The following is a 24,975-nucleotide window of genomic DNA, read 5'->3' on the forward strand; positions in this document are numbered from 1 at the left end:
ACATGTGGTTGATTTTGGAATTAATCTATAGTCAGAAGGTAAAATATTTGACCATGGCAAACCTGGTTACTGTATCCAACCCACGCTCCATCACAGTCCGTGTTAAATTGTGCCTAGTTCCTGTTCTTCCTCGTCCATAGACTAATATTGGTACTTTGTGCTTCTTGGAACTATTGCTCCTTAAAATGTTAAAAATGTATATCTTGGGTTTCCTTTATTGGATTTTTGTCACCTTGGTGTCATTTTGTTTATTACATTGTACTCTATAATTCTAATTAGTTTGGGGAGTTGTATTGTTTTTTTCATTTCAATGTTATCACTCTTTTAGTACTACATAAATATTACACATTGCCTCCAAGTTAAGCCTTACTGCTCTGTGTCATAGCTACTAGGGGGATGAGCTCAGATTAACTTATTGACTTTGAGGATTCACACTGACAAGGATTGAAGTTATTACTTGAGGTGGGTACCTAACACCCTCAACTAACACCCCAATTTCATACACCCACACATTGTGAATATAAAACTGGGACAGAATCTGCTACGCCTCGAAAGAATCTGTCCATTCATTTACAGCTATGCAAAGTAAGATACACTGAAAAAAAATTCTAATGATATAGTTGATTCTGAATTTGTGTGCATAAATGCAGGGTCGACATTTGGCATCCTCCTTTGCGCAAAGAATAGGCTGTTCGTAGAGCAAGGATGTACTATAACTGGATTCTACTGTGACCTGACCTTGGTACATGTGCCTCCCTATGCATGAAACAAGAGAATAATATCTATGCTATAGCTTTCAATCTTGTTAAGGACACACTCCTTATATCTTTAGTAACTGTGATGCGTTAGTGTGCCCCCCCCAAATTACATACATTTCCAAATGTACTAAATTTGCTATGGCTTAAAAGCTCATTTATCCGGACCATACGGTAATCCTATCATTGTTTACTGCAGGCTCTACAAGGCCCTCAACTTGGATCAACTAGGATTCATGCCATGATAGAACTGGTAAATTGAAATGAGGATCAGTTACCTGAGAAGGGAATCCCTGCCAAGGCTCATACAAAGCTGGTTACTGCAGACAATAAGGCTGTTGATGCTCTCTGGCGGTGTAAAATCAATCCTCTGCTTATTGAAAATGGGAGTTTCCTTTTCTAATCGTGCATTCACAAAACCTGGTTCAGATACAAGAAAAGAAAAATTAGACTGTAATGGTCAATAACAAAGCATAAGGTGTACAACTGGAACAATGTGGTGCTTACTACGTAATAAATATTATACATATTGACATGGTTGTTGTCTCCATATTGTAATGATTTGCTTACCTGTGTAGCACTTCTATACCTGTGGTCCTTATGGCCCTTGCAATACAGCATGTGTAACTAGTGTCATTTTAAGAAGGACATTGTAAAATGTTCAAACCTATATGTATTAGCAGCAGTCATGTAGTCTCATTGACAAATGTTTGCATCCACTAGCTCCACTGGTCTCTCAACAGAAGCCGCAATGTTCTTGGGCAGCCTAGTGTGCAGGACATTCCCAGTGTAGGATGCCTGGATTCCAAAAGTAGCTAGAACCATCAAGACATAAGTGTTTTTGTTCCACAAAAAGATGTACTGTCCCTTTGATGGAAGATGGTTTCCTAAGGGAGGGAATGGCCTTGGTGGCTCCAACCCCAAAATGGTGCAATATAATTGAATCCTTTTGGAGGAAATCAGAGAGAAATTTGGTAGTTTACAGAGAATGTAGAACTGTAAAAGATGTAAGACAGCATGCAAAGGTAATGGGAGACACTCCTATTAGACATTCATCTAGGTAGTGGTAGCTGCTCACTTTCAGCGGTCACACACAGATCATTACCACAGGCAGAATTTTGGTGCAGGAGTTGAAGGGCTGCCTCAAAGGGAAATAGCAGCGTTTTAGTTCTTGTTTCCCTAGGTGAATATGAAGAACATTATGCAGGCCTGTTGTAAGGGATACAGAAGGGGAGGTCCTGCATTTCCACCGTTAATAGCAAGTGATAGGTTGGGATGGCTGTCAGAGGTAACAATCCGCTTGCAGTAACGCGGTGTGGAATGCAGCCAGCTTTCAGCACATGGACCACAAGTCCCCTGTGACGGACGTCTCTTCTCTCCTCAGAACTGTAAGTCACACTGCAGGGTGCAAGTTTACAAAGGACAACTCCAACATAATCAGAGATGTGAGGCCCAGGCATTATTGAACGATACTGAAAGAAATGCTTGGGGCAAATATAAAAACTGAAATGACACGGAGGGCAGAATAAAGAGGAGGCTACTAGCACACCGGGTTCACCACACAAAACCCAACTATGGCTCGGTACAAAGATCAGGAACCGCCCAACTGAGCCAAGACCAGGCCCAGACGTGATGACATATGATTCTTTTAGGTTTCTTGTGGCAAATTGCGATGCCTCTGGAGCCGAAATTGGTTGTTTTTAGCGGAACTAAAATTCAATAAACGTGTTTAATAAAAACCTGAGTCCACTTTCTGTGCATTGAAAAGGGCACACATATTGCCCGCAAAGCCACCGCCACCAGGGGCACAAACATGACCTATAATGGCTGATTTATAACGACAGGACCTTATCTTTAAAAAAACACAGAGAACAAGGTCGCTATACAATGAACAATAGCAAGGTTAGGGTTCTTCCAGACTACACGGCACTGGTGCAACAGCTTATGGCATCAATTCAAGGAGCGCAGCGCTGACTCCAGGAAATGAACATGAAATAAACACTACGCTTCAGCGCCAAACTGAATGAGATGATAAACAACAAAACCAACGTTTTCACTGAGCCACAAGAGGCATGGAACTGAGAAGAAAGTTTGATCCTGGCAAGAGAAGCCAGCATTTGACCAATCAACATGAAGATACCCTATTAGAATCATAAACTGGAGACCACGACTCAGGAAACCATCACAATAAGCACAACAGGAAATGGAACGTGCAATGGCAGGTGCGACAACTGTAAGGTTGGAGCACCTCTCTATAGAGGACTCGAAAAGAGTAATAACAACAGCATGTGAAACAGCACTCCCAAAAGGAGCCCGAAGTTCGGCAGACGTTCTGATCTAAAACTGCCAACATGCTACCCTCTTGTGGACAGCACATGGGAACAATGCTATGCCACAGACCCTCACTCCTCACTGATCATTGGGCGTAGTAGGCAGAGACAGTGAATAGAAACATGAACTTGCCACTCCTGCAAAATACTTCACACCTGAATAGCTTATGTAACTGCAGATTAACAGAATCCTTACAGTTCAAAAAGGATTGGAGACAGCTGTCGTTCAAACCTGCGGTGAGGATGTTGGGAAAATAAATGTACAGTTGAGAGGGCTCCTGAAGATTGGGCAAATGGGCAAGTTCATAGTTTGGAGAGCACAGCTAATTTGGAGGTCTAAGTAAAAGAGACCTTCCTGCTCTCATGGGGGAGGAGGAAATGGCAGGACAGCATGGTCATTCACCCAAAAGCATTTAATGAACACCCTGGTTCAACATAGAGCAATGAACAGTGCCACTAAAAAGTGTAAAATATTGCAGGAGGATACAACATAATTTGTCTCTAGGAGATGCACCTTACGTAGGAGGAAGAGAGAGCATTGGAGAAGCGTTGGAGAGGCCAATGCACAATGGTGCATACTTTGCTTATGTCAGGAGTGTCCTAATGTGGATAACAGAGGTTCCATTTCAGGTGACTACATCTGTAGCAGTAACAGACATTCTTTACGAGATACTAACTGGAAGATTAGAGTCAAAATCTCGTTCAAGCTAATGTTTATGCCGCCACTTTTGAACTTGGCAAAAGTTGTGCATTACCGCACGGTGACCAGAGGAGACTTTGTGTATTAGATAGAGCACACACTTCCTTCCTGAACTCTGCAATAGTGAGGAATGCCTGGTGATAAAAGAAAGAACGACATACAGGGGATGATAAATACATTGATAGCACCTAAACCCAATGTAAAAGACTATTCCTATTACGCCCAATGAATGATTTACGTGTCATATTAGATAATATATTATGTGCCATCCAGACCCACACTGCAGTTATCCACGTGGAGTGCTTATGTAAAACAATCGTGGACAATAATCCCCTCTTGCTGACAAGAGCGTGGGGAAGATGGAAGGCAGTGATTCCTAACTGGCAACTACAAACCGCAGCTTTAGAGGACCCAGCATTTCAAGAGGAACAGGGGGGTGGGGGAGCAGAAAAGGGAGCTCGAGGAACAGGGGGGTGGGGGGTAGAAAAGCGAGCACGAGGAACAAGGGGTGGGGGGCAGAAAAGCGATTACAACGAGGATCAGGGGGTGGGGGGGCAGAAAAGTGATTACAACGAGGGGACAGGGGGTGGGGGTAGAAAAGCGAGCACAAGGAACAGGGGGGGCAGAAAAGCGAGAAAAACACAGCGCCCGCCGCTCTTTGATCCCCACCGCCCAGGAGGAACAGCGACCCCAGCACCAGGGGCCAGCGGAGAGCGGAGGCCAACACACCCCGGCGTCTTTAACAAACTGCGAACTTCTTATTTTCTCCTCATGTGGGGAAACCGGCAAGAAAGGCGAGAAGCAGCGGGGCAGTTTTGTTTGAGAGTGCTCCCTTCCACGCATTATGAATAAAACACAGAGGGCTCCACGTTTTAGTTCAACCCTTCCATGAAAACGTCAAGACTATTCACCACTCAGAATATAACACATACCTGAACTTTATGTTTCCTCATCGTATTGGAAGGAATAAATGTTGGCTAAATGGACTCGGGTAGGAAGGGCAAAGCGACGAAAACAAGAAAAGCGAGGCAGAGTCTGCTCATGCTGCCTGCCCGCGCCAGTCGGCCCTCTGATTGGTTAATAAGGAACACCAATCAGAGAGCTGACTTGAGCGTGCAGGCAGAGTGATGAGGGGCGTGCTCTCTCCCGATGACGTCAGGGAGATAAAGAAGAGCAAAAAAAACGCCCCCGAATCGGGAAAAGACGGGGCTTACAGGGAGCGACGCCCCTCTCCTCCAATGGCTGGCCAGCATTTACGAGGCCAGCCAATGGAGAAGAGGGGCGGTTTCAAGCTCCCTTTCTAAGAAACATTAAATCTCCGGACCTAACTGCGCAAGCGCAGCCTACAGTACTCGACCTAAAAATCCTTAGTGAGGTCCTGACTAATAGAGTGCTCCGTCAAGTGGCGCAACTGGTCCACGCTGATCAGGACGACACACATTCTTAGACATCAGGAGAGTGATACAGATTTTAGGTAAATCCTATGACCAGTCACAATAGGAAGCGGTGCTGACAACAGATACTGAACAAGCATTTACAATGCAATGGTTTCGCCTTTGGAAAAGTTAGAGTTATTGGCATTGTAAATGACAAAATTTGTATTTATGTGTTGGTTTTGAAAACAGATAAATAAATGGCATTGCCATTTACATTGCCATTAGCTTAATCTCTGCAGTCACTCTGCACTCTCTAGCACTCCCTAGCACTCCCTACTCACTCTGCACTCTCTAGCACTCCCTAGAACTCCCTACTCACTCTGCACTCTCTAGCACTCCCTACTCACTCTGCACTCTCTAGCACTCCCTACTCACTCTGCACTCTCTAGCACTCCCTACTCACTCTGCACTCTGCACTCTCTAGCACTCCCTACTCACTCTGCACTCTGCACTCTCTAGCACTCCCTACTCACTCTGCACTCTGCACTCTCTAGCACTCCCTACTCACTCTGCACTCTCTAGCACTCCCTACTCACTCTGCACTCTGCACTCTCTAGCACTCCCTACTCACTCTGCACTCTCTAGCACTCCCTACTCACTCTGCACTCTGCACTCTCTAGCACTCCCTACTCACTCTGCACTCTCTAGCACTCCCTACTCACTCTGCACTCTGCACTCTCTAGCACTCCCTACTCACTCTGTACTCTCTAGCACTCCCTACTCACTCTGCACTCTCTAGCACTCCCTACTCACTCTGCACTCTGCACTCTCTAGCACTCCCTACTCACTCTGTACTCTCTAGCACTCCCTACTCACTCTGCACTCTCTAGCACTCCCTACTCACTCTGCACTCTCTAGCACTCCCTACTCACTCTGCACTCTCTAGCACTCCCTACTCACTCTGCACTCTCTAGCACTCCCTACTCACTCTGCACTCCCTATGCACTCTGCACTCCCTATGCACTCCCTATGCACTCTGCACTCCCTATGCACTCCCTATGCACTCTGCACTCCCTATGCACTCCCTATGCACTCCCTATGCACTCCCTATGCACTCCCTATGCACTCCCTATGCACTCCCTATGCACTCCCTATGCACTCCCTATGCACTCCCTATGCACTCCCTATGCACTCCCTATGCACTCCCTATGCACTCCCTATGCACTGTGTTTTAAAAGAATCAAACCAAAGATTAGTGACGTCTAGGGCTAACAAACATTTACAATGCAATGGTTTCACCTTTGGAAAAGTTAGAGTTATTGGCATTGTAAATGACAAAATCTGTATTTATGTGTTGGTTTTGAAAACAGATAAATAAATGGCATTGCCATTTACATTGCCATTAGCTTAATCTCTGCAGTCACTCTGCACTCTCTAGCACTCCCTAGCACTTCCTACTCACTCTGCACTCTCTAGCACTCCCTAGAACTCCCTACTCACTCTGCACTCTCTAGCACTCCCTAGAACTCCCTACTCACTCTGCACTCTCTAGCACTCCCTAGAACTCCCTACTCACTCTGCACTCTCTAGCACTCCCTACTCACTCTGCACTCTCTAGCACTCCCTAGCACTCCCTACTCACTCTGCAGTCCCTATGCACTCCCTATGCACTCCCTATGCACTCTGCACTCCCTATGCACTCTGCACTCCCTATGCACTCCCTATGCACTCCCTATGCACTCCCTATGCACTCCCTATGCACTCCCTATGCACTCCCTATGCACTCCCTATGCACTCTGCCCTCCCTATGCACTCTGCCCTCCCTATGCACTCTCTTCAAGTTCCAACAAAATGGAGCGGTCAAATGACCACATCCTAGGAGAGACCTTGGACAAACCTTCCAATCTTAAACAAACTGCAGTGTGATCTGATAAGTGTATAGGAGAATAGTTAATCGATTTTACTACATTCTTCCAAGACTGACTGACCAAAATGAAATCAATCCTTGATTTGCGGTGATATTTATGATTGTAAAATGAAACGCCTAGCTGCTGACCTAACCCCCCATATGTCCAAAAAACCATACTGTCTCATTCTTTCTACTAGAAAAGACCTAGTTTTAGAGGGTATTTGCGCACAACTGTTAGGAGATTTATCCAAAAAAGGATCTAACACTATATTAAAATCACCTGCAAAAATAATCGGGGCTGAGTAGAGCAGTAAATGTAAAAAAATGGACGCGCTGTTGAGCTTGACGGTCTCTGCTTTAGTTTGTTTGCTGGCCTCAATGTATTGAACTTTTGTTAGATCTTCAGTACGGTTTGTGTTCCCTGCGTCTTCAGCTAGGATGAAGTGACAGAAACAGCTCAGTTAGAAGAGCGTTTCACTGTAGAATTAAAAATCTCCCCGGCTGTAGTGGACACTCCGTTTTCCTACTCTCTCCCACCTCTGCCTGCTGCCCTCCTCGTATCTCTGTGTCCAGCACCCAATACTTCAGTCTCTCCATGGAGTCACCCCCTTCCTTCATGTGGCTAGCTTCACAATTCCCTGTCACTCAATGCTACGGTAACGAAGCACCTTCAAGTTGCGGCAGTAGCCTTTTGACATATAGGCCCTATACAAACGGTAAATGAATAATATAATGTACGTCACCACAGGCCGCTGGTTGAGACACTTTAGAGGTAATCGGTAGACTACACGTGATACTTACATTGTTCGAGGTTCTAGTTTTTCGCCAATATGTGAGAGATGGGGTGTGACGCAGCAGTGTGTGCGGTATTTACATATCTTCATTGCCTCTCCTGTTCATCCACGCTGCCCCTGGTGCCTCTGGGCGTTGCTTCCAGGCAGTGACAGTGCAGCTGGCCCCTGAAGACGTATTGCACGGTATACACACACTTTTACACATGGCAAGGATGAGACAGGGGGCCCGGCTGCACAGCTGTCAGACCGCCCCCTCCCAAATCCCACCCCCACCCCACTTCTAATCCCTCCAGATCCCAAGCAAGGCCGGTTGGCAGATTTTTATGCCCTCGGGAAGCCCAATACGATAAAGAACCTTGTTGGGGGATGGGGGGAGGACGCCTCCCTTCTCTTCCCTGGAAACAGTTAAAGGTGCTCTGCGAGTTGCCCTGCAGCCGGGTCCATGTGCAGCAGCTGCGCGGCTCTCAAAGCGCTCTTAAAGGCATACACAGAGAGGAATTAGTGACTACTCATCTGCACTACTGGCAACCCAATGGAGACAACCAACCCCTGAGACTTCTTTCAGGCTTTCTTTTTATCACGGAAGCAACTGTTCGTGATGTTTTAAGAGTGGAGGATACAGCACTGATTCTTTTGCAAAGTAACTATGTTTACAGCCATCTTGCACTGGTTTGCTTTTTGGATTTTTGAAAAATCTCGGGTTTGATCCCGAGTTTCGGCAGAACCTTTATGATGAGTAAGAAATCACCCAGTTTTGCTCAAAAACGTGCAAAGAAAAGGTGGATTTAACAACTTTAATATTTTATAATTGGCTTTCATCTGGCCCCGCAAGTGATGATAGAAGCTTGTAGCCAGTACAGTGGTGTGCATCTTCCATTGTGCAAATTTCCAAGGCACACATTTAGATTGTGTCCGTCCTTTTCGTGTTTCCTTCTGGCCTGGGTTTCATTGCACGAGCGGACATTGCGCACGCATATGATTTGTGATAGGCAAATCCTACAAGTGCGATAAGAGAATCCGGGCAGGTTCTGGGTGAGCTTGCATTGTATGTTTGAGCTTGTGAAGGGGGCAGCATGGACGTTTCCGGTTCAAGGAATAGAATGGACACTTTGATAGTGCATTGCACATTCTCGTGCACAACACGCAAGCACCTCTAGGATTCTTCGTTATCTGGCCACCAGATTTTACTGGAACCTTCTTTCTCATCAGAGAAAAAGAAAGGTTCATGCCGGCGAGTTTAAAAAATAAATAAATAAATACATTAAAAAAAAAAAAGGTATATTTAAAGGACTGTGTCGAGTAGGCAGCGCTCCCAACAAGGCGAAATGAAATAAATAAAAGCACCTACGGGCACATGGACAGGGGGGGGGGGGGGGGAAACGGGCACAGGACCGACATTGCTAAGAAGAAATATGCGCCTGTAAATTGAGTGACCTACCGCTCCTCTTTCGAAATCGTTGTACATCGCTTTATCGAGAAGGTTTTTCTTGCTGCTTCTCTCGGTGCCGATGAGCGTGATGTAAACGTAGTCATCGGTGCCTGCAAACCACTGGCTTCCAGTCGCCATGGTCACAGTGTAGGACGGCATTGCAAGCTACTCGCCGCAGAGCAGCGGTGCGTCCGCTTCGACTGAAGGGAGTATGCCGAAACTGTGAGGTTTCGCTTTCCTCCTCGAGGCGCTGAGGGTATCTTGCCCTGCCTTAGCATGGCTGCCTGCTGCCTTCAGCTATGCCCTGATATTGGTAATCTCTTTGTTTCCCAGCACCTTTCGCTGCCAGGTCTCACAGGGAAATAATGTCACCAGCGCAGCGCTCGCAGTAATGGCAGTAGAGTTATGAAAATAAGCGTGGAGCCCTGAAAAGCAGAAGTTGTCTGCCCCGCCCCCTCTTCCGCCGTACATAGAAAGTTTGGGAAGCATGTTTTAGTTTTACAAGGTGCATTCTGACTGCGCTTAACTGGTAGGTTCTGTCACGTATTGAGTACCTGTACTTTTCTAATTTGAAAAGGAGTAAGTAGAAGCAATAAGAGTTTTTTAAAGATTTTTTTTGCCAGCATATGTCACAAAGATAAAAAAAGAAACAGCCTAAATAATGTAGGGGACATATTTGCATTAACAGTTTTAAATTAAAAAAAAAACAAGCACCTACGAGGACACGGGGGGCGGGAGAGGACACGGACGGCGGGAGGGGGGCGGGAGAGGACACGAACGGCGGAAGAGGACACGGACGGCGGGAGGGGGGCGGGAGAGGACACGGACGGCGGGAGGGGGGCGGGAGAGGACACGAACGGCGGAAGAGGACACGGACGGCGGGAGGGGGGCGGGAGAGGACACGGATGGCGGGAGGGGGGCGGGAGAGGACACGAACGGCGGGAGGGGACACGGACGGCGGGAGGGAGGCGGGAAACGTGCACAGGACAGCGAGGGGGGGGGGGAAGGATCACGGCGCACGCACATTTCTGAACAAAATGCTCCTTACCTGATCGCCTCGTGGGAACTCAAATCTTGCAGCCAACTCCAACAACAAACACTTAGCAAAAGAAGAAAACAGGCGGACTCCAAAAAAAAAAAAAACACACACACCCACCACCGTGATGACGAACAGAAGTGGGTGGAGAGGGAAAAAATGTCGGGAACGCCCCCGAATCTGGTCCGGCCTTGACGGACAGATCTCTGTTCCAATGGCTAGCCTCCATTTATGGAGCTAGCCAATGGAACAGAGGGGCGTATTCAAGTCCCCCTAACTGAAGACTAGAGATCTCTGGGGGCGGAGCTTACGCTCCGTGCCCCAGGCGAAACCTAAAAAGCACCTTGAGTTGCAGATACCTATTCATGATCTCAGAATTAAATAGCAATTGATGAAACCTAGGATTCAGTTATTACTACTGGTTTTTTTAAAAGCAACAACGTTCCGCTGGGTGCTAGTCTGCTCTGGAACAAAGGTAAATAAACACTAGTCAAAAGAGAATAACAAATACTTATAAAGATGAAGTAGTTAAAAAAACAACTAAATATGTTCTCCCTACAGGATCGAAATTGAGACAAAACACAAAAGTTATATACCAAAACTTAAAAAAGTAAAAGTTATATAAAAAGACTTCTAAATGGTCAGAATTTGTAAATTACTATCAACCCCTATGCGCTACACACAACTTGGCATATTATTGCGATATACATACTCAAATGCCCTTTCACTGACACGCATAACCCCCAAAAGTACAGTTTAGCATGACTTCCGAATCACAAAATAGGTAATCCCCAACGCTATTATTTATTTCCCCCAATCATAAAACTACGGACCAATGGTTTTCTGGTCTCATTTTAGAATAAATGGAGGTTACACGTCTAGAAAACAGAACAAAGAAGATTTATGTTTTGTTTACAGAACAAACTAACTAAAAGAATGCTAGAATTCACCCTCACTTAGATTTCTAAAGCTTGCGAGAATCTAAAGCATTCCTTCCACCTGATACAAAGCATTACACAATTGAATCTGGATGTGTATATTCTACTAAATCCTCAGCTAATGAAATGTGTTCCCTAGATACCGTGCAGAGATTTCGAATTATATAAAATATCTACCTGTACAAGGAATAGGATGCTTCATAAATCCGCTAGTGCTGTAAAACAAAATCGGCCCATTTTGTGCAATGCAATGAAGTGACACATTATGATAATGTCCTCCTTATAGCAGGGCCATGAGAATAGGATAGCTGATTACGCCATCGATAATATATAATGTTAAGGTTGTCTTCAAGCAAGGCCCTGAATTTGCCTACTTTCCTCGAATCAACATACATAGGCTGAAAGTGTTCAGGAAGAGGTTGTTCCATGGTTGGAATTCCTTGTGAGTCAGAGCACACACACGAACTTACATTTTCACCAACTCCTTTCCAATCTGTCCCACAATGTAAAAGGTTGGAAACACTTTTGACAAAGAAAAAGTATAACTTGTTTTCAAGGAGGGGAGTAGGGAAAGTATCTTTGCAATAATTCAGCAGATTTTCACATGACAAAATATCGGAATGTATATTTGCTTATGCCAGAATGAAATTAATAAATGTTTCTAAGGAGTACAATCTTATACTTACAGTTACAGGGGTTTTCACCGAGCCCTCCAAATCCATAGTTCATTTGTGGCTCATTCACATTTTTCTTCCTCTCTCACTACAGCATGGGGCAATAGGACAGCCCACTTCAGTCATCGGATAACTTTACTGTAAGTGACAGCATACTGCTCTTTCACAAGGAGCATATCCTCTAAGTAATCACTTTCTTTTTTTCATTTAAACTATTTTTATTGAAAACAAAAGCTTTGTACGTCATATGGTGAAGAGAGGGTTGACAGTCTTTGAAAACGCGCATGGCTTTAACTCGTTCCTCAACAGATTTGGGGATTTCCAGCATTGCAGAAGTGGCGCTTGTAGGGCCCAAAAATGTGCAGCATGCACACACTTGTCGCTCAGAACCCCCACCCGCCAGTAACTCTCCCTCACCATCCATTCTATGCCTGTGCACTCCCACTTTGAGAAACCATTTAGTCCACTCACCTCGGACAGTAAGTGATTATGCCAAAATGTCAAGAGCCTGGTAAGCTACCCCTTCCAGCCCAGAAACCCTGTGGCCTCCCTCCAGACTCTGCTCACTGTCTAGGTGTGTTGCAGTATAAACTTGTCACTCCCCACGCCATACAGGAGGCCCTTGTATCCTCCTTGGCCCATAGTCTCCCTGTACACTCTGTACGCCAGGTCCCCGTGGCCCGCAAAGACCCATTCATTGAGCACCAGGAATTGAGAGTCCCAAAAGTGTTCAAGATATCTAGAATTGCCAGTCGCCCATCATAGACCCCCCCGCTTCGGAGTTTGTTCAATGCGGTTCTCAGGGCTCCCCGTCATAGTAACTGACAGTCCTCTCAGTCTATTCTCTTAAAGACATCTGAAGGGATTCTGAAAGGGGTATTCTGCATGACAAAGGAATCGCGGCAGGCTCATCATTTTGTACAGGAACACTCATCCCATCAATGTCAGTGGCAGGCTACCCCAAAGTATCAAGCTCCCCTTGAGACTCTCCAACTGGGGAGATTGATATATTCCTACGGAAAAACTCCTGGGGGTCCTGGGTAACGTATATTCCCAGGTACTGGAACCCCTCTGCAACCACTGGAGCCCGGCAGTCCCAAGGCAGGTGGGGGGGGGGGGGCACCCACAATAATGAGAATATCACAGACTTGGACCAATTAATTGTGCAGCCTGAGTGGTCTCCAAAGATGGGAAACACCTGCATGATTCTGTCTATTGAGAAGTGGGGGCATGTGACGTAGAGGAGAAAGTCATCAGCACAAAAGAAGAACTGCTCCTCCCGCTCCCTCCGGCGCCCCGATGCCTCCTATCAAGAGATCCTGATGGATCCATTCCACCAATTGGTCGAGCGCCAGGGCAAACCTCATGGTGGAAAGCGGGCAGCCCAGTAGAGTGCCACTCCGCAGCTCAAAGCTACAGGAGGTTGCTACGTTCTCACGCACCTTGGCCATGGGGACTTAGTAAAGTAGTCTGATCCACATGCAGAACTTAAGCCTGAAGTCCAGCTTCTCCAGCACCACAAACATATAGTTCCATTTAAAGGAGTCAAATGCCATTCTGGCAAGTAGGGCCAAAATAATTACTTCCAGTATCAGGAACCATGTATGGTTTGGTACTAACAAAATCTTAATAATAATATCAATATTTATAGAGCGTGACAGCTACCTCAAACAGAGGTGTCCAGCGCTATAGCAGGCTTCTTTCGAGCGAGAGAGAGATTCTTCTACTATATACAAGCAGCTAAAGGGTTTGTGCTGCAGAGGTTGGGCCTACTTATCCAGTAAGTTGGGCCTACTTATCCAGTAAGTCAAATAAACATAAAACGTGTTGTCCTTGACCCTAAACAACATGCCCTGGGTGTTGAGATAGAGCAATTCCATACACCTGCTCTGATAAAAGGAAAGCTTGAGGGTGATACATTCTTCTGCCACTCATTGTCGCCCTCTCTGTAGACGGTGGCTGAAATAATATATACATATATTTTGTCTAGTCCCCTATGTCATTTTGTTATAGAGATCATGTAGCATAGGTGTAAAAGTAAATAGCATTGTGTGATATCAGAATATGACAAAATCAGAATTCCATCAGAGTTTGTTGGGTTCCTAGCAGAGAGCAGTATTTTACTTGCCCTGATCTACATTCAAGGAATACAATTTCTTGAACAATCACACAGGCCATAAAAACTTAAAACAAAAGACCCAATTCTTTATATTAGGGATCGGGAAAAACAGTTTTATGTGTAAATGGCATAATCAGTGTGATGAAAAACTCAAAGAAAACACCACCATTTATTATAGGGGAAATTTGACATTTTTAAGTATGAGCCCGTCTTTAAAAGTTGCACATAAATTCAGGGGTCTTAGTTAACTCAAAGTAATATAGTTCTAAGTGCTTTAGTAAAATATGGAATATTATCAATTCACCAGTAGAATGTCTCATAATGCCAAAGATGCAAAATGTGCCTCTCTGGACAAAGAGAATAGGCCCCTGGTGATTTTCATTAAGGTTAGAATTGCAAGTAGGTAACTACTATAACAAATAACAGAGACAAATAAGTGCATGAAACCTAATCATCAAGATCAAAGAATGGAATAATAATATAATCTACCACTATCACACAATAAAATGAAGCATTGGCAACCCCAATCTACTCACAGATGGCTATTGCAGATGCTAGTGCGTCCACAGCAGCCATCTTTGAATGTATTTTCAAAGAGGGATAGAAAATGCATTTAAAGATGGCTACCACAGATGCAAACACTTTTGCTGTACAATGTTTCAAAGGTTCTTAAAGTTTAAGAAAATTCAATAAAAGATGCAAGCTGTGCATGAATCCACAAGGGCAAATATGGACAGCCATCTTGTACTTGCAACATTTGAATAGATATAATTTTTTTTTAAAAGTGTAAACCTTAGAAGAAATAGGAAGCAATTTAACTTCAACTTTATTATTTGCTTATGCATTTTTAATTCATTTATTTGTGCAATTTTGTAACTGGACATTATTTTAGTGTAGTAAAGTAACTGAAATGTATCAGCCGTTATCCTTTTTTGTTATTTTTTAACGTACGTTTAAAGTGTTAGTAACTGTTGAAGCGGAGAGGACTGTAGTTTTATTTGTTTAATGTGCTTTGACGTAGAGAGTAACTGTTAAAAGAACTGATAGGGTGCTAGCTTTATGTTCTAGTTTTGCTTCATTGTAAAGTGCATTGTTGGCACCTTTTAGCTTGTCATATGATGTGTGAATGTTAGTGTTATAGTGCAATACATTAAGATAAAAGAAACGTAATAAGTATGCTTGAGTTGTGTAAGTATAATCACAGGATTTAGTAATTTCAAGACTACCGTCGTTACCATTGTAAATGTTATGACTTTTTCAATTTCAAAAGCTTTATTCAACAGTAAGTCATAAAAGCACATACAATACACAAAACTGTCAAGATACACAATAAATAATACATGAACATACACCAGATAAAAAAATATTAAATTCAATTTGATTACTGTCAGCTAAGAAGGTTATTAAAAACATATGATACATTTAAAATTAGTTCATAAGATATAAACAGCTTTATACTGGCAATAAAACCTTATAACTAGCTAGTAGCAGATGACAAAGTGAGTGTGCGGATGATCCAGGCCCACCTCAAAAATTTGGCTAAAGCAATAGCTATGTGGGGAGAACAACCAGATCCTAGTATCCTTAAAGCTTCTATATGCCTCAAGGAGCCCAAGGAGAAGCATATAGGTCTCAACCATTTGCGTCATGGGGCTGCATACAGGGGACATACAAAGAATAAATGGGCTATAGTCTCTACCATGTCTAAACAATTGACATTTCTCATCGGAGGAGGACGCCCATTTATGAGTAAAAGCTTTAATTGGCAAGGTTCCTATCCTGAATTGAAAATACAATTTTCGATCGAGGGGACTCTTAATTTTATTCCAGTATGCTTCACAGAACGGACAGGATTTGTGATCTAAACAACGGCCTGTCAAGTTAGTGTTCATACCGGACCGGTAAGATGACATCAGGACCATTTCCCAATATTTTCCTTTCAATTGTTCTTTTGTAGGAAAATTGCAGTCTCTGGTTCATCCCATATTAATCTTAAATCCATCTTTACCAAGAGAGACCTTAGATCTTTCAGCCACAGGATTTTATGAAAGCGGTGATTACATCCTTCAACCCCTGGGCATAATGTGTAAGTTCGGGGGTGGTCCAGATTCACCTCCAATACAGGAGTGGACGTAACCTAGCCATGTCTGCCACATTTTTCTTCCCTAGGTCAAATAAAAGCAGAGTCATAGGGGTACTTTGGGGAACACCAATTAAACCACATAGGAATTTGTTTTCAGCTTTTGCAAGGTGACTCAAATTATTAAATCCCCATAACTCTGCCCCATAAAGGGCAGAGCTTATCACTTTGATGTTATATATTTCCAAAACTGGAGTAATTGGTTTTGTCAAGGAGGATTTATGTTTAGAAGATAATGTACCTACGAGCTAAAGATATTTTAGGATAGTCGTATCTATGTGGCTATTCCATCCCATGTTACTCTGAAGCATAATACCTAGGTAGGTAAAAGCATCCACCTGCTCTAGGGGAGTGTTGTTCAGGAGGATTCTGCCTTTGAAGGGTTTATGCTGATTCAGGGACATAAACGTTGTTTTTGCGGTGTTGACCTCAAGCCCACGTAGATGGCAAAATTACCCAAAATCATTGACAGCCTTCTGCAGATCACACAGGGACCTGGAGATGATATGGGTGTCGTCCGCAAACATGAGGACAGGTACGCGAACTCCTGCTAAAACAGGGGCATCAGTAGGGGATCTACTAAGATGGTCCACTATTCCGTTGATGTATAAGGAGAACAGGGTGGGAGCCAAAACACATTACTGACGAACACCACGTTCGACAGGGAATGAATCAGTAACCTCACCCTGTGTCCCCCATCTGATCCTGGCGAATTTGCTCTCATCTAAGCGGACAAGGAGGGTCAATAACTCAGGTGCCATCCCCAGTTCATCAAGGACCCTCCAGAGTTTGCACCAAGGTACTAAATCGAAAGCCGATTTCAAGTCAACAAATACTGCGTAAAGTGTCCCTTTAGTCAAAACCACATTCCTCCAGTAGATTGTGATGAATCGAAAGACTTGGTCTATGGAACTAGTGCAAGAGCGAAAGCCTGCTTGAAATGGGGATAATATATTAGATTCCTCTACCCACGACTGTACTTTATTTTGAACTAGTCGACCCATTAACTTCTGCGCTGAATCTATTAGACTAATGGGCCTATAGTTACTGGGGAGGGATTCATCTCCCTTTTTGAAAATAGGTATTATTTCTGCTCCCTTCCACGAAGGTGGAATGGGAGCACCCCTTGCCACTGAATTAGCAAACAGTGCAAAATACTGGCACCAAGTCGATCTATCGCTTAACAAAACATCGGCAGGAATACCATCCATACCTGGGGCTCTGCCTCTTGACACACAGTCTAGTGCTAGACTCATCTTTGATGGAAAATACCTGATTTTGGTAAAAGATATAGTGGGGTAAGGAGTAATCCTCCTCTGACAGGCTAGAGGCATACTGGGGCTTAAGAAATTCTAGCCACTGAGATTGAGCAACATTATTCTGAGGGAATTCTGCACGTCCTCCCCTATCCCATTTGACGATATTCCAGAATTGCTTAGAATCTTTGGCTTCGCAGGCATGTTTCAAGTCTCGCCACCTATCATGGTCCCACTCTCTTTTTGCCACCTTCTGGGTGTGTCTATAGGAGTCCCTTGACTCTCACTCTAGCGGCGTTCTTGACCTTAATTCCACACTCAATTTATGGCGAGCTATTCTGCAGGCCTCATTATACCACCTAGCCACATTGGTTTTTATACCCCGGTTATCTGTTTTTGACTCTTTTGAGAAGAACATTGTTAAACTAGAGAAGAGTCGGGTGTGAGCCTCCAACATTATTTGCGGAAAATCCGAGGCATTGGTTAGGGTGTTTAAATGGGTCAGTTCGCTCAAAACCTCTGCTTTAAGCTCAGCCAATTTGACTGGGTTTTCAATAAATTTATTCCATTTAACATGGCGCATATTATTAGAGGCGACAATGTCAAATGTTGATACCCCTCCCTTCGGTGTCTCCTCTCTATCCCCCTTTTGAATTAGGAATATGGAGCAGAGCGTGTTATGATCACTTTCCAATCGCGGTTTAATGACCATATCCATTAGGTTATGCCAAAATCTTATATCCACCAACAAGTAGTCTATACGGCTACTGTTACGTCCATTATCAAATGTGTTAGCTCCCTGGAGGTCAGAAGGGGTTCGCCCATTTGCCGCTATAGGTCTCTTTCTAGATACAAAGCTTTTAATTGAATTGCGGCTGATGACCATCTTTTTACAGCAGGAACTTCAAGTTTGGGGATTCTCCACCTAGTATCCTGATCTGCAGAAAGATCCTGATCTTCTTGGCCAAGTGGTTCGAAAGTAGTGTTAAAATCCCCGCCCACAATAGGAATAATTTTGTCTGGTAGAGCCGCCAGCTGAGAGTCAAGAGCGGCTATTATCTCGGAGGTGTGTCCCCCAATTAACCCCCTAGCATAGACGTTAAAAACAGCCACCCAGCGATCTTGGCTAAATTCAAGCCTGACCATCAAAATATCGTTGACTGGGGACAGAATATGCTGGACTTTGCAACATAAGCTCTGGCGAACCCAAACCACCAGGCCACCTGTGGGGCGGCCTTTTGTTTTTTTTGTAGCAGGGATATAGAAATTAAGGAACCCCACCCGAAAAACAGGAACCACTGACCAAGACTCCTGAAAAAGACAAATGTCATACTGGTCTATGAATCTACACCATTCCGGAGACAGAAGTTTATTACCAATACCTGCAATGTTCCATGAGAGCAAGGACAAGTTTTCATTTGTTATCAAGGCTGGGCTAACATTTAAAGGCCTCTCTATTCTTACTAAAGTGTCAACCTCACTCTTTGGTGTTAACCCGGGAATGGTTAGTTTAATGCTTGGTGTACTACCCGGGAATATATTCTTTATACGTACTCCTAGGTCAGTAATGGAATTGGAATATACCACTGGAGAGGTGTTAGATTCTTGGGTAGCCCTGATGTTAATCGATAACCTAGCCAAAGAGTGGGGGGGGGGGGCGGCATATTATCTAAGTAGGTAGCCACATTACCATGCATTTGGGGCTCGCTAGCTCGGATGTTAGATAATGGATTTCTCAATGGGTTTCTAGTGTCAGCCTGTAGTCAGTCGCATTCCTCCATATCGGTCAAGGCTCCAACACGATTCCTCAGATCAATTCCATCAAACAGGGTTGGAGTCTTCCTCCCACTTAGCAGGCATGTGAACGATTTGGCCTAGAACTCATGGATCTCCCTAAGCACCATACCCTATCATAGAAAAATTCTAGAGTTAATGGTATTATTGCAGAGCCCCTTTGTTGAGGGGGGGAGTAAATTTGCCAACACATTAGATAGCACTTGAGGACTAGAAAATGAATGGCTATACAATCACCCCCAAATCTTTTCTTAAGGTGTCCCACCCATGACACCCTTCTGGCCATGATAATTTCTCTCGCTAGTTGATAACAACCCTTTTCAGATATCTTCATATTATTGATCAGCCAGTGCAGTGCTTTATCAATTAAAGTCACTGTTGATTCCACTTGGCCTGGTTTCTATTAGGTTTGTGTCCGTCAGTTCTCTTCTTTCCCATTGTGGATTTGCAAGTGGAATAAAGTAAGACAGTACCTTTCCTCAGAACAGATGTCAGAGGGGCGGCCCAGCCCGGCCTCCTCCGGCCCCTGATGGCCACAGACGGCCCGCCCTTTGCCCGGGCTTAGCCCAGGCAACGCACGTGCACGTCCCGCGACGCAGGGGCTCTCCTCGGCTATAAAGTGCCTCCGGGCACGTAGTGGCATGGGCGGCTGCCTGCCGCAAAGACTCATGGAAGATGAAGTCCCCCCTCACTGCGGCCGCACCAGATGTCAGGAGGCTGCGGCAGCGGGGGAGACCGGAGGCAAGGCTGGAGCAGAACAGGAGGCCTGGTGTGACGTCAAAGAACAAGGTATGCCCCAGGAACCTATCGAGAGCACCCGCTCCACCGGGGCTCTCCTCCGCTTCAAAGCGCCTCCGGGCGCGTAGTGGCGCGGGTGGCTGCCTGCCGCAAAGACTCCTGGAAGATGAAGTCCCCACTCACTGCGGCCGCGCCAGATGTCAGGAGGCTGCGGCAGCAGGGGGAGACCGGAGACAAGTCTGGAGCAGAACAGGAGACCTGGTGTGACATCGAAGAACAAGGTATGCCCCAGGAACCTAGCGAGAGCACTAATATTGCAAGTAGGGTGTCCTCCCACAGACTTTACCCCATCACGGACCTTACCCCATCACGGACCTTCCTGGGTCTTGTAAATGAAGCATCTCCCCAACCCAACTCATTGCCTTGGGAAACAAAAAAACAGATTGGACCTCCTCCATCATTGCCATGGAAGAAGCCCCATTCTCCAAAGGCTTTTTCAACTTCATCCAATTCAATACAAGCAAAACCTCCTAACCTTTTTTAAAAATCTGTCATCTCAGGGAAGCGTAAAATATGCACTGCGGAGGAGAACATATGTCAAGTAGTTTGGTGTCTTAGGTAGAGTAAGATAAGTAGGGTTGTTTGATATGGTAGGTAAGGATTGGTGGGTGAGGCAGGCGTAATGTAGGAATTGTTTGAAGTAGTTAAAAAGCGGTGGAATATTAATAATAATATTCACATATTAAAGTGTAAATCTGCTCTAACAAAAAAACTCACTGACCAGAAACTAAAACCTCTAGGTTTACACTGCTCCTTCATTACTGGCTATGATGGACATGATAATAAAACACTGCATTTTTAATGAAAATGTAGTGAAAATAAAAAACCTCTTTTGGTTTGTACTTTTGAGGTATGATTCATTAATCAAAACTGCAGCATTCCTGAAACTAAGAAAGCATGTGTTTATGAACACGTATTTACTTTGTTAACAAGAAAGTTGCAAATCGAGTAACATCTTAACTTAAAGTAAAATAAAGAAACACACAAGGTAATTTAGTGAGTAGCACTGTGGCTTTATGATAGGCTAAGGCATCCAAACCGCAACACTTGCTAAGCAAACAAAACATAAATCAGCAATTAACATATGGTGTGTCATATATCAAAGAATACACACAAGTTCCAACTTACTTGCAATAATAAACCATGAAAGGACAGAAGTTTGAAGGGTGCTGAACCAACACCCACTCTTCTCTATATAATATTTCCTATTGCACTTTTATGAAGAAATTATAAATAGAGGTGTTCCACATGGCTTAAGTCATATGTACCCAAACCTCAAAACGAGACTATATACATGTTTACAAAGATCTCAGAATCTTTCAAGGCATAGTGTAGGCTTACAAGACTGTAAGCAGACTAGTTCAGATAGCTCTTATAAATAATTTTCCATGCTTGCAGTGGATAGCAGGTACGCAAGTCAAACTTTTTTATGTTCCGAAAGAAGGGGAAAGCATGCCCTTGTTTCTTTTTTATATTATCCACAGAAATAAATTGTGGTAGGATATTACAGTGTGTCACTAAACGGAGTGACTACTTTTTAAAATAGAGGGTAATATGGAAAAGTCAGGCAGGCCAGTGGCACGAAATTGAGCATTTTGAGAGCTTTAAGACATTGCTCAAGTTGGCCCCACCATGAGGAAAGCACAAGAATCCGGGGGGTAGCAGGCAAGTGGAGACTGGTGAGAGTATATGATGATAAAAGCATAAGGGCTTACATGGGTTATTGTAGCTTCATTTACCGTGTCTGTATAGTACTTTGCTTTGGTTGATGCAATGAGCCGTCTGTGTGATGCGTGGAGTGTGTGTCTCCAGTACCATGAGGTCATTGGAAGTTCAGTTTTCCTTTCATTTTCTTTTCTGTGACTGGAGCGTTTATGTTCAGAAAGGTCTTTAGAGTACCAGGGTGCTAAAAGTTCTAACTTTCACTTAATTTGTAAATGGTGTGTGAATATTCACATCGTTTTTCAAACAGTGTTTCGGTAATTTAGTAGGGTGCTTGTGTTGCATTGGACGTGGAATTTGCAGGGCGAGAAATGAGTTCCAGCATTAGATTATTTAAAGGATCCTGAATTTTGGTCTGCTCTTTTGGGTTCACCTTGGACGCAGGAAACAGGGATGGTGAAGAGATTGGTCTGTGAACAGGTATTGGTGGTTTACATTGGATTGTTGAGAAGACTAAGTGGAGGATTTAGCATTTGGAGCGTGTTGGTTGAGAGATGTGCTTGACCTGCTAAAGGCTGTTTCTTTTCTTTGGGGGTAGCTTTTGTTGTGAGGGAGTTTGAAGAGATCCAAGAGGGTGGTGCAGGGGTGTTCGATGGATGAAGGGGTGACAAGATCCAAGAATTCATCAATAAAGTATTTGTTCTGCCAGGGAGGTCTGTAGATGAAATGAAAGGTGGCAGTGCGAGTTGAAGTGGCATTCCAGGAGCACCATGGATAGAATGTCACTGGTTTGCCTACGGTGCAGGATCAAGAGGACTTGTAGCTGACAACTAAGCTTCCTCCCTTCTTATGTGCATCTTTCACATGATGGATGCTTTAGCGTGTGTAAAGAAACAATTTTAGGGTGTTTGAGGATATGGGACCGAGCCATGTTAATGTAAAGAAGGGAGTGTCAAGCTTGTAATAGGTGATGATGTGTGCAATGTCTTGTGCGTGGAGTACTGCAGAGAAAGAGTTAATGATCATGAGTGGGAAAGAATTCTGTATTTTGATTGTGTGTGGTAGTCAGTGGAATGTGCAGGAGGATGGGTCTATGTTTAACTAGAACGATATGTGAGTGCTTGTATTGTCTAGGCCGTCATGAGACTGTGGGGTTTAGCAGTATGGGATGCTGGGTGAAGCAGATGATTATATTTTACCTTGCAGGTTTCAGTAGAGCAAGGGCTCTGGCCTAAAGGTCTGTCTAGCCACAACAAGTCCAAGCAGGCAATGCCCTTGTTGGGTCCACCCATACCATCATTGGCCTTGTCTGTGTCGCCCTTTGCTGGACGCATTCTGCATGACGTTAACTATTAACGAAAGTCAACTCTATAATACCATGATAATCCAGAAGTCATCCATGTTTGAGCTCCTACATTTGGCCCGAACAAATTAAAATCTACTAGTGACGTAGGTAGATTTTCCATATCAAACAATGTTGCAAGCTGAGTGAAGTGGAACTAATACTAAGGCTAGATATCCAGGTGCACCATACAAAGTAACTCCCTCACCACAACTATCTCGACACAGACTTTATCTCCGTGAAAGCACATGCTGCATAACTAGCTACACAAAATGAATGCATGTCTAGCACAAAGCACATATGCAAACCCAAGAATAATAAACCTACATCTAAGAGAGGGTACACAGCTGGGAAAGAGTATCGTTGTGATGACGTGCTGTGCAAGTAACTAGCCTCTACTCAATTGTTTTCATCTAATGGAGTGCTCCTTAGAAGGTCACGTGACAATCACCTTGTGGTGAATGTCCGTTGCCTTAAGGAGTTTATGCTTCAGTGGTTGAACCGAAGGCATAAAGGTGCAGTTCTCGCAGGCGTGGATCCTTTTAGATGCACTGTGATGCACACTTGCATGGAAAGAGGCAACTCACCCTACTTAAGGCATCTGCTGACACGCCTACCCCAAGCAGCGTCCGCGGCCCTGTCCCGGAGAAGAGATGCTCGTGAGTCGTGACAGGACTGGGAGTGAGCGGTATAATAAAACAGCTACTTTCTGAGGCCCAGTGGAGTAGTAAGCCTGCCATTGACTGTAGAGGCAATGTCAAACGGCCAGAACACATTAGTAAATATACACATAATGGCGGTGCAGTGGCCCCTCACGCCTCTTGGTCCCGGTGACACTGCACCGGCTGCAGTATTGATAGCAACGTTACTACGCAGCCCCACCTCAACTTACCAGACAGGGGGACCCCAATGCTTCCGCGGCCCTGGCTCTGAGTGAGCGGTCGGGACAGGGAATCCTCATATTCGTCTAGGATGGATGCCATGCTGAGTCCGCCACAGGGCACTGCCGGTGTCCCGCCTCCCCCTCCCCGCGCTGCAGCCTCAGCCCTGGCCCGTTAACGCTGCAAAGCAACAGCCCATCAGCAGCAGCACAAGCTACATCGCACCCGGAAGAAGATCGTGGCTCAGCTGACAGCCACGTGACCGCCTGCACTGACAAGCATAGACATAGAGAGCGGACTAGATGTGGAGTTTGATTATCGCCCTAATACTTCCAGTGCGGCAAGCGTGGTTCTGAAATTGACAGCATGCTCCTGTTAAGTTGTTTAAAATTTCAATTAAAACGATGTGTCTTGCCCTCTTCAGCAATTTTACGTTTTTTAGACAGCTTTTTGCGTCTTGACCCACGTTCGCACGTGCAACAAAAGTAACTTTTTTTCTACAGTGCCTCCTTCGAAAAGATTCGGAAGCCAATAATAACTGCAACTCTGTAGCATACATGCCACATTTTGTAAACAGGCAGAGGGAGGTTTTGAAAAAAAGACACAGTCGAACGCAACTACTTACTAGTAATCTTCATTACTTTTAGTCTTACTTATCCTCCATCCAGTCATTGGGGTGTTGGTCGGATATTAATTTTCCTTAAATAAATGAAAGCTTAAGAGGCCTTTGGCAAAACAGGAACAAGTTGGATTAATTAAACGCTGCGTCTGGGAGAGCCTGGACAGAATGCGTCTGTTTAAAGTCTCTCGATGTATAACGTTTGGGCCGTCCATTTATACAGTTTGTGAGGTACAATAAAACACTTTGCTATATTCCAAAAAAGTATTATAGTTGTAAATCAACACACGCAGGCATCTGTTATTGACAAAGATGTCTTGTATTTTGCTGGGTGTGGGGGGTTAATTTTGTAAATGTCTTTTTATGATTGAAAAATATCGAATAAAGACTATTTTGAATTGAATTGACAAAGATGTCTTTCAA

At 44.4% G+C, this 24,975-nt stretch overlaps 1 protein-coding gene across 1 annotated transcript in view; it reads right to left on the bottom strand.

Annotated features, from left to right (window-relative positions):
* Positions 1-24,206, bottom strand: part of VPS18 (VPS18 core subunit of CORVET and HOPS complexes) — a 68,530-nt gene extending 44,324 nt beyond the window's left edge. The window contains exons 1-2 of the mRNA XM_086937366.1: positions 23,945-24,206; positions 1,034-1,175 (exon numbers count right to left, since the gene is read on the bottom strand). Coding sequence (XP_086793492.1) covers positions 1,034-1,175; positions 23,945-24,035 — 233 coding nt within the window. The 5' untranslated portion in view covers positions 24,036-24,206. The remainder of the gene's footprint in view (positions 1-1,033; positions 1,176-23,944) is intronic.
* Positions 24,207-24,975: the final 769 nt, after the last annotated feature.

The sequence above is a fragment of the Lissotriton vulgaris genome, chromosome 9 (genome assembly GCF_964263255.1).
Source record: "Lissotriton vulgaris chromosome 9, aLisVul1.2, whole genome shotgun sequence".
Lineage (NCBI taxonomy): Eukaryota > Metazoa > Chordata > Amphibia > Caudata > Salamandridae > Lissotriton > Lissotriton vulgaris.